We start from the raw sequence: 9,760 nt of genomic DNA, 5'->3' as shown, positions 1-9,760 counted from the left end.
CTTGGCGCGTCGGGGAGGCGTGCGGAGGCCGGTGGCCGTGGTGGTTCTCGTCGGCGCGCCGCGAGGCGCTCGGTGGCTGCGCGTGCGAACACTAGGGGGAGAGAGAGGAACCAGGGAGAGAGGGGATGAGGCAGAGGGGTTCGTGGCAGCTCCGCGACGCGACTAGAGAGCTGGGGAGGCAGGCAGGCTGCTGTCGGCGTGGCGCGCTCGCGCGGGGGCGTGCTCCGCTTCTCCTCTGCCTTCTGGCAAGAGGAGGGGGATGACTGGCAGCGGTGGTGGGCTAGGCCAGCTCTTGGGCCGGCCAGCTGCAGTGCTGGGCCGCACAGGTAAGCCAGGTAGTTTCCTCTCTCTTTCTGTTTTTCTATTTTGTTTTTGTTTTCTAATTATTTGCCTCTGTTTTGAGCTTAGGAAAAATACCAAGGCATTTCCTAAAATCCTGAAAATATTCATGGACACTTGCTGAATTATTTCAGTGGCCCAAAAATAGTTCCAACATTATTTGAACATTTAAATTATTTATAGTATTTAAATGCCCAAAGTCAAATACTATATGATTTAATTCAAAAACCCAGAATGGCCTGGAAAAATGTGCACCATTTTTGGGAGAGGTTCTAGATCAATCCAAAAATAGTGAACTTTTCTAAAGGGCATTTTGTGTTCATTGAAAAGATTTATGGTTGACCCTATTTGATTTAATTTTGGTGCTAGGGTTTGTCAATCCCCATTTCAAGTTCATTCGAAAAGTTAAACATGATGCACACATGAAGGGCTAGCCTAGTGCATGCCAGGACTAGGGATGTGACACATACGTTGTTCCCTTTGTCATCGCTATGTTACTTGCCCGAGATTTGATCGTCGGTATCTCAATACCTAGTTCAATCTCGTTACCGGCAAGTCTCTTTACTCGTTACGTAATGCATCATCCCATAACTAACTCATTAGCTACGTTGCTTGCAAGGCTTATAGTGACGTGCATTATCGAGAGGGCCCAGAGATACCTCTCCGACAATCGGAGTGACAAATCCTAATCTCGAAATACGCCAACTCAACATGTACCTTCGGAGACACCTGTAGAGCTCCTTTATAATCACCCAGTTACGTTGTGATGTTTGGTAGCACACAAAGTGTTTCTCCAGTAAACGGGAGTTGCATAATCTCATAGTCATAGGAACATGTATACGTCATGAAGAAAGCAATAGCAACATACTAAACGATCAAGTGCTAAGCTAACGGAATGGGTCAAGTCAACCACATCATTCTCCTAATGATGTGATCTAGTTAATCAAATGACAACTCATGTCTATGGTTCGGAAACACAACCATCTTTGATCAACGAGCTAGTCAAGTAGAGGCATACTAGTGACACTATGTATGTCTATGTATTCGCACATGTATTATGTTTCCGGTTAATACAATTCTAGCATGAATAATAAACATTTATCATGATATAAGGAAATAAATAATAACTTTATTATTGCCTCTAGGGCATGTTTCCTTCAGAAACCTCCGGCCGTCGGTGGCGGCCATGTTGTCGATGACGCTCTAGGCGTCATTTCCGTCCTTGGTGGCGATGGCGAGGTCAACTCCTCCTATTCCCTCCTCTGTATGTGCGCCGGTGAAAACCCTAGTTCCACGTGAATGGGCGGGCGGCGACGTCATGACATTGTCACCTCCTTGGAGGCGTCGTCTTGGGCATTGAAACGGAGGGTGTGTGCGGTGAGCATGGATGGTTCGTGGTGCCGCAGGTGATGTGGTGTGGCATCTACTGTGTCAATGACGGTGGGTCTCGGCGACGTGGTGCAGCAAGGTCCTAGTGATGGTTGTGTGTTGATGGACGCGCGCAGGGTGGTGGTGTTCTCTGGCGTCATGGTGACATCGACGACAGATGAGCCTCGCAAGATCTATGCAATGATCCATCCTGAAGAAGGGACGGCGGAAGATGGCGATGGTAGATCCTATAGCGTGTGCATGTGGTGCGCGTTGTGGGACACCTAGACCGGTTGGTACTCTCAGCTTGCTAGGCGGGCGGCTTTTTGAGGCCACTGGATTAGATGGTGTCCGTTGATTCGGTGAGGGCACATCTTTATACTTGTAGGTGTTACGACTTTGTTCGCCACGAAGGTGGCTTTGGGTTGATCTTTGTATTTATTTTGTCAGTCTCTGATGAATAAGTTAATAAAGATGATTGCATGCATCATTTTGATGTAGAGGCCAGGGGTAATCCTCCTTCTCCAGAAAAGAAGAAAAAAAGGCCTTCACATCATCAAGTCCAACCAAATGGGAGAGAAGCGGGCAATCATATGAGGCCGCCAGTTCCTCCTCAGTTTTGGGGTGACCGGGTGAGCTCGAGGGCTCAAACACTTAGAAGAACCTTTAATTGGTCGATCTTCACATGTTTAAGCGCCCCGACTGGGGCACACACACATCCTCCTCGTTCTTTCCCACACTAATCTCAACGTTCTTAATGCCTCCTCGTTCTTTCCCACACTAATCTTAACGTACTTAATGCCTGTTTGGGACTGATCCGTTTCACTAAAATCAGTTTCGCTCCACTAAATTCACTTTGGAGCAGTTTCATACAGAAGTTGTAGCACTACCAAAGGGAATGTTTGGCTTCCATCTAGCTCCAAATTCAAGAATGGGAAATTTGGTGCAAAGGATCTATTTGATTGGTTGAGGGGGGGCAAAGGGGTATCCACTTACTAGTGGCAGTGATGGGTAATTTCCCCAACTTCAGCTTCTACAGTTTTTTGGAGCACCCCCTACAGAGCTTCATAAAAAACTGGGAGTCGTACCCCGGATTCTAGTTTTTTTGCGGAATGGCAATATCATGGAGCTACCCCGTTTGGCTTGTGTTTTCTGGAGCGGAGTTGAATTTTAAGGAGTGGAGTTGTCCCAAACAGGCTCAAATCTAGTGAATGAGATGTGATCTTATTTCACACTTTGTGTCATCGGGCACGAAATGTGTTTCGCGTAAACTGTTGAGGTTTTTATGTATTTATGTTACAGAGGCTGGAAGCAGTAAAACTATGTATAAAAAAGAAGTTGACGCAACAGTCTAACATTTTGAAATGAAACGGAGGCACTCAAGGATCACAGTAACCTGGAAGAATCTGAGAAGGGCAGTATCAGGACCATGCTGCGTGCTCATATTCCTCCTCCACTACACATGCAAAAGTTGTCTTGTAACTTCAAACCTGCCAGGAAGCCAGCGCCTAAATAACAAATAAACACATGCATGCAGTCTGCATGGAAAGCATCCAGTTCAAGTATTACTGTATTAGCCGTCCATGGTCCAATCAACTGTTTTTGCAAAAGCTCCGAAAAGATGAGGGGGTGAAATATATTAGGAGCAAGAGGTGACATAAAGCCTTTTCGTTTATAGCAGGTGACATGACAAGCTTTTCCTTGCCCCTAGCTAGCTCTCTTCTTTTGCATGTGACAGTATAACAAAAGAATATGGATAACATTGATTCTCTCTCATGCATGCCACTGAGAAGGTTTTGGAACCAAAGATATTCCTCAAGGAAAAAAGGAAGATTTTGGAACTAAAGCCCCCCCATCACCTTACTTTGCCATCTTAGTTTGCTTGGACATGGAATATTTCTTCACACATGTGTATCTCGCAAAACTATTAAATAATCTAACATGTAAACAAATGGACCAATTCAACAGAGCATATACCAGCTTTACAAAGGTATCATTTCCTTCTTTTCCCAAATTTTAGCTTCTTTGCTCGGACATATGTCAAAAAGTAAAAGTAAATTGGTGTACACAATAATTAACCAATGAAGCAATAGAATCAGAAAGCAAGAAAAGATGTATGGTATACTCCTGATTATTCAATACTAATAGGCTGACAATTGACCGAAAAGACCACGATAAACGATGATTGTCACAATGATTTGCATTGATCAGCATGAGCAACCACAGCCGACGGTGAACTGACCTTCTCTTATGATGTCATGACCTTTGTTTTATGTACTCTCCTTTTTTTTCTGTTTCCCCTTTTGCTTTTGCTCAAATATCATCTTTGTCTCTTTAGACATTCGAATTTGTGCACTCAGATGAAACTTCCATCGCTCTATCTAGACACATTGGGAGAAGAGAAAGGTAAATCTAGAGAGAGAGACGGGGGGAGGGGGGAGGGGGGGATAAAAGCTGGGGTTTGATTTTGTTGGACACTTTGCCTTTTGGGTGTTTCTTGGAAGCCACTCCTCCTATGCTGCTATACCTGTGCTTTTTGGTCTTGTAGACGATTGGTTAAATGTATGCTGATCCTATCATGGCAGTAATGATGTTTGGGCTCGGCTTGGGTACCTCTCCAAGACCGGCTAATGCCTACGGTGCATGGCGGATGTGTTGCTCTTTCACCCATGATGATCCTGGTTGTCAGAAGGCCAGAAGGATGGGTACTGCCATTCTGTGCCCTCCTTGCTCCCTGATGTTTCCTGGAAGAAAAGGAGGGGTAAAAATTAGAAGTGTTGCAGAGATAAGGGAGTTGCATGATATATGTAAAAAAAAAGTAGAACAAACGTTGAGACAGTGGCGTACAACTAGGATTAGACCGGTGAAAGTGGCGTTCCACGGTAAAAAAAATAGAACATTTATCTAGTTGTACCGGTCTAATATTCCTAGTTTAACTACAATGAAGAAAAATGGCACGACAAGCAAGAAGAAGAACAAATCTAGCAGCACTGGATACAATAGTAAGGCTTCCCTAAATATGTGCGCCATTATTGGTACTATACATACGAGCTTCCCATGTTCAACAGCAAAAAGATGTGAAGTGTGTGTGTGAGAGAGAGAGAGAGGGAGAGAGAGAGAGAGATTTCTTACTCCTCCTTTGGACCTTCTCGATGTACATCCCATGATCACCTCTTCGAGGCCAGAAGTCGACCGTCCATCGAACTTTCGCGTTTGGTGTGGCCGCTCATCCTCCTAATCACATTCGTTTTGTGTCACAGATTAATCAAACCAAACCATAAGAACAAAGTGTATACACTTACGTACAACGCAAAAAAAAATGCATGGATCAATGCTGGTGAGCTACCTGATTATGGTAGCTCGGTGCCCCATGACCGTAGGGCTCCGCTGTCGGCGCCGTAAGCACAACCGAGCCCTGGTGGACCGGAATCAGTGTGGCAATGGGGTCCGTCGGTGTGCTTACTTGGAACGCCGCTGTCGACGAGCGGTGGTGCTCCTGTTGGAGGCCGGGGTAGTGGTGGTGGTGGCGCCGGTGATCGTGCTCATCCACGACGTGATGCCGCTGCTGCTGTTGGTGCTGCTGGAGCTGATGGTGAAGCGCTGCAGGACGATGCAACACTCCCTCGTCAGCCCTAACTTGCACCACTTGGTGATCTGATCCTCCCATTCCCACCTGCGTGTATACAGATTAGCTGTAAATGTTAATACTCCTCAGAGTACTTGCACGGTACAAATCGTACGTAATAATTAACTACATTGACAAGTATTCCTTTCATTATGAATTATAAGATGTTTTGGATATTTGAATATGGATTACATACGGACTGAAATGAATGAACAAACATGCTAAAACGTGTTTATATACATCTGATTCGGAAAAAAGTTAGAACATCTTATAATTTGGAACGGAGAGATGCTACATGGTAACCATAACTTAGTTGATTGGCCTGTACTCCCTCCGTCTGTAAATACTTGTCATTAAAATGAACAAAAAGGAATGTATCTAGAACTACAATACATCTAGATACATCCCTTTTTATTCATTTTGATGACAAGTATTTCCGGACGGAGGGAGTATATAGTAAGCATAACTTAATTTTGTTACTTCTCTAAAAAAAACTTGATTATGTTACACCCAAGCTTCTATTGATGAGTAAACGTCTCACTGTTTGGTAGACAGGGAAAGTGAACAAATTTAGAAAGTAGGGCAAGAGATATTATTATTCTTAGATCTTATATATGCTGATACATATATAAACATGTGGGTAATGAATAGACCGTTCGTGCCCTTAATTAGGGTTGCTTGCTGTGTGGACAAAGTGATGCCCTAATTAAGCACAGCATTTGACACTGTGCAGATTGTGGACTAGGCGTGTAGAACTGACCTACAACTAGTTTGTGTACGTCTTCTTACATCTTAATTAATTGCATGGTATGGAAATATGTGTTACTTCAACCTTGCATGCATGCATGTAGGTCAAAGACATCCATCACTTTAGGTAAGATCTCCACCCTAGCTATTACTGTTTTCTTCCAGAATTTCCCTCACCTTACCATTATGTTAATTCATTGATCAGATTGTGCTGAATGGACACATTTGCCTTGACACCACAGTGACCCCACAACCCTCACAGACAAAAACATTGCATCAAATTCCTACCTACATTTCGTCGATAATAGAAAAGGGGAACATTTCAACTCCAAGATACCTTCCAACTCCAAATGCATCCAAATTGAAATGAAAAGGACACGAACCCGATAATGCGAGCAGTTCTGGCTATATAGGTAGGCTCAGGAAGTTGGAATCATACATACTCTATAACACAACGGAAGTGTCGTACATACGACACTTGAGGCTAGGATTGCAATATGATGCTTAATCCGGTGGGCTCCGTTGCTTTGGGCTGATGCATCGAAGGCTCCCATGTAAGGTCGTAATAAAATCGTACGAGATACAGCGTGTCTACCAGGACTATTAGTGAGGGCTAGCTATTGAGTTTCTGAAGATTGCACATCAGGTTTCCTTGGATGTGCCAAACACACGATGGCATGAGTTATGCCGTAAACATCTATTGGTACCATGTCTTAGTCGCTTCCACGCTACAGCTTGGAAAGCAACACAAATAAGTCATGCCACAAACAAATTTAACCGAATAGAAATCTTCTGAACCACAAACTTTAAATACAAATTTTATCTAAACCCGGAGAAGCAAAACAAATACACAAAATACATATAACTTCTTGTTTACTAGTATATACTTTTTGTTCAGCACAAATCACATTATAATGACTTACATCAGTCGATGTGCTCTTGTGTACTCGACAATCCAATATTCGTGATGAATGTCAGATCGGCGTTTTTGGTTTGACATTGCTCTTCATGAAAGGTTTTGATTTTGTCATCCACTCGCCCTAGCTACAATATATCTCCCAAATTTTAAAATGACAAAAAACATCCAGTAATTTAAAACAATGATTTCTTTTCTTGTGGGTCTTTGATGTTTAAACTAGGCTACAATGTATGGCTCCTCTCCACCTCCTTGCTCCTTGAACCCACCTGCTCTTCCTCCCTACCTTATTGTCGGGAACCGTATAAGGCTATCCTAAGTTCCGCGACATCAAGAGGGAAGGGGTTGGCATCATCCGTTTAACGCAAGTGAGACCCTAGCCCCGCTAGGCGGATGTCGTCAGCGCTGGTCATCATCGTTCTCTTCACCACTCGGGTCAACCTCCACACTCCCTTTTCCGTCCCTCGGCACATCCCTCTTACTCCCTATTCCTCTCTCCATCGGGCATGCCCGACCTCCCTCCCTTCCTCCTCTCATATCGACATCGGTTGCATGTAGATCCAAATTGTGTTTTTTTTTTCTTCTGAAAAGGAGGGTATCCCGATCTAGAGTGGGTAGGTGAGTGTTTCACTCTAAGTTGTTCAATGTGCACTTTCCCTTGATATCTTGGTTATTTTTGGATCCCCCGGTCTCTCCCTCCCCCTCTCCCCACAAGAGTATGTTAGATTGAACGGCCGAGGAAATGCCAAAAAAAAGCTTATCTTTCATCTAAAAAACATCTAGCACTCGTGCCACAGGCCCGAATACCCCAACTACTACTAGAAGAGATTGATCAAAACTCACCTCCTCGACGGTGTTTCTGAACTGCGCGAAGCTAAAGTCCTGGATGTGTGTGGTGCCCTGGAATGCGGCGTTGACCATGTCAGACGGGGTCATGCGCACCGCCGGTGATGTGCCTGCACTGTCGACCCTCCTCTTCTGCACGGCGGACCTGCCAGTGCTAGATGGTACTGATGCCGAGGCTCCATCCCCGACGCCGCACTGCCTCGGCTGCGTCTGGTAGAAGATCTTAGAGACAACGAGCTCGCCCTCGCGCTCTTCCTCAGACTCACCGAGGTGATACTGGTGCATCACCCAGTTGGTCTTCTCGGGCTTTCGGTGCTTGCCGAAGTTGGTGTAGAGCACCAAAATCTTCTTGCACCCCCTCTGTCGGCCGCCCACAGCCACCGGCCGCGTCTTGCCGGTCTTGTGCCACCGCGTCTCGCTCCGCTGCTGCTGTTGCTGCTGCTGGTGTGCTGCACCCGCAGCCGCTGATCCGGCGGAGGAGAGAGTGGAAGCGTCCACAATTGCCGGCGGCTGGATCTTCCGGCGCTTGCGGGTGCCGGTGGTGTAAGCCTTGGATGGCCGGTGGAAGAAGTGCCTGCTCAGACCGTCCTTGGACACACCTGCATGAGCATGGCCACGGATGTCAGGACGTGCATGCCACCCGAGGAATAGTCATGTCTATTTTGGTTGGACAACTTTGAAAAGAAAAAGCGAGAGAAAATAGACAGTGATGCAACTATGCGACATCAGCCCGTCGGCTGTTGGAGGATATAACAACCTTGAGAGGGGGACAAAACCTAACTTTGGAAGCTAGGGGCAGATCTCATGTCACATTTCATTCTGGAGAGAGAGAAATATGCCACGGCCATTAATGCCGTACGTGCAGTATCGAGAGATATGGGTGTACAATATTTCTTCCTTTTGTTCCAAGATTCCTACAACGCCCTTGAAAATCTACCAGTGATATTTTTCATGTGTATGGAGATGTGCGCATCAAGTATTCAAATGCAACTTTTTTTTGAGGGGAAATGCAACGAAACAAATCCCAAAACACGAAAGAGAAGATGGTGAATGTATACACAATAAACTGACGAGAACCAAAAAAAAAAAAACCTGAGCCTGAGCTACGAAACAAGAAACTGAAATTGCAGTATTCCAAAAACTAAAACATTGTATTTCGAAAGAAAAAATATCCCAACAGAAGAAAACACTTTGAAGAGATTGGAAACGTACGGTAGCTAGCTAGAAACAGATGTTTTAGATAGATTATTATTAAGTTACTAAGCTAGAAGTTAGCCTCCAGACAATAAAAAAACTATAGAAATTAACCTGGCAGTTTTTCTGGGTGGGTGTAACAGATGCCATCCTCCCCCTCAATGGTGGGTATGAACTCGTCGATGAGAGGGTGAGACGGGGCCGCCACCGCCGCCGTGCCGCCGGACAGGACTTTCGCCTCCAGATGCTCGATCAGTTCCTGATCCGTCGGGTCGAATTTCACCCCAGCCGGGAGCCCCACCCAATCCTGCATACATATACATGATGAATCAACGGAAATAAAGCCTATAGCATAACCGAAGTTGTCACGGGCCGGGATCATGCGTATGTACCAGCTTCTGGTCGATCTTGTGGCCGCACCTGGGACAGCAGCTCGAGTCCGACATGTACTTGCGGTGCTCCTCAATCCTCGATCCGATGAGGTGGTGGCCGCCGCTGCTTGTTCCTCCTCCTGCCGTTGCCGTTGCACCATCGTCCATGTCTCAGTCGTCACCTCAGTTACTCCTGCCAAGGGGACAGTAGCACCTTGCCTGGCTATCTTCCCAACCTAAGCATGATCACATGTAAGAGAGAGGATTATTCACAGGGTGGAGGGAGGAGGAGGAGGAGGAGGGGGATGGAGACAGGAGAGATAGGGGTGGAGAGGAAAGGGAGACACCGGCTGG

General features: G+C 45.7%; 1 protein-coding gene across 1 annotated transcript; it reads right to left on the bottom strand.

Moving 5' to 3' along the window:
* Positions 1–3,621: 3,621 nt before the first annotated feature.
* On the bottom strand, positions 3,622–9,754 carry LOC123162219 (NAC domain-containing protein 75). The gene is made up of 6 exons (XM_044580001.1): positions 9,428–9,754; positions 9,150–9,342; positions 7,839–8,440; positions 5,054–5,380; positions 4,840–4,941; positions 3,622–4,451 (listed from the first exon to the last, which is right to left on the bottom strand). Exons 1-6 carry the CDS (start codon positions 9,572–9,574, stop codon positions 4,371–4,373), a joined length of 1,452 nt encoding a protein of 483 aa, XP_044435936.1. The 5' UTR covers positions 9,575–9,754; the 3' UTR covers positions 3,622–4,370.
* Positions 9,755–9,760: the final 6 nt, after the last annotated feature.

This window comes from Triticum aestivum, chromosome 7B (assembly GCF_018294505.1).
Source record: "Triticum aestivum cultivar Chinese Spring chromosome 7B, IWGSC CS RefSeq v2.1, whole genome shotgun sequence".
Classification (NCBI taxonomy): domain Eukaryota; kingdom Viridiplantae; phylum Streptophyta; class Magnoliopsida; order Poales; family Poaceae; genus Triticum; species Triticum aestivum.
Note: the sequence above shows the minus strand (reverse complement) of the source record. Positions and strands in the feature narration are given on the sequence as shown.

Excerpts from the sequence above, each read along its gene's own strand:
- LOC123162219 (XM_044580001.1), bottom strand. The coding sequence starts at position 9,574 with ATGGACGATGGTGCAACGGCAACGGCAGGAGGAGGAACAAGCAGCGGC. Across the intron at positions 4,942-5,053 it reads CACCGAGCTACCATAATCAG|GAGGATGAGCGGCCACACCA; the intron begins GTAGCTCACCAG and ends GAATGTGATTAG. Across the intron at positions 4,452-4,839 it reads CGAGAAGGTCCAAAGGAGGA|GAAACATCAGGGAGCAAGGA; the intron begins GTAAGAAATCTC and ends CTTTTCTTCCAG.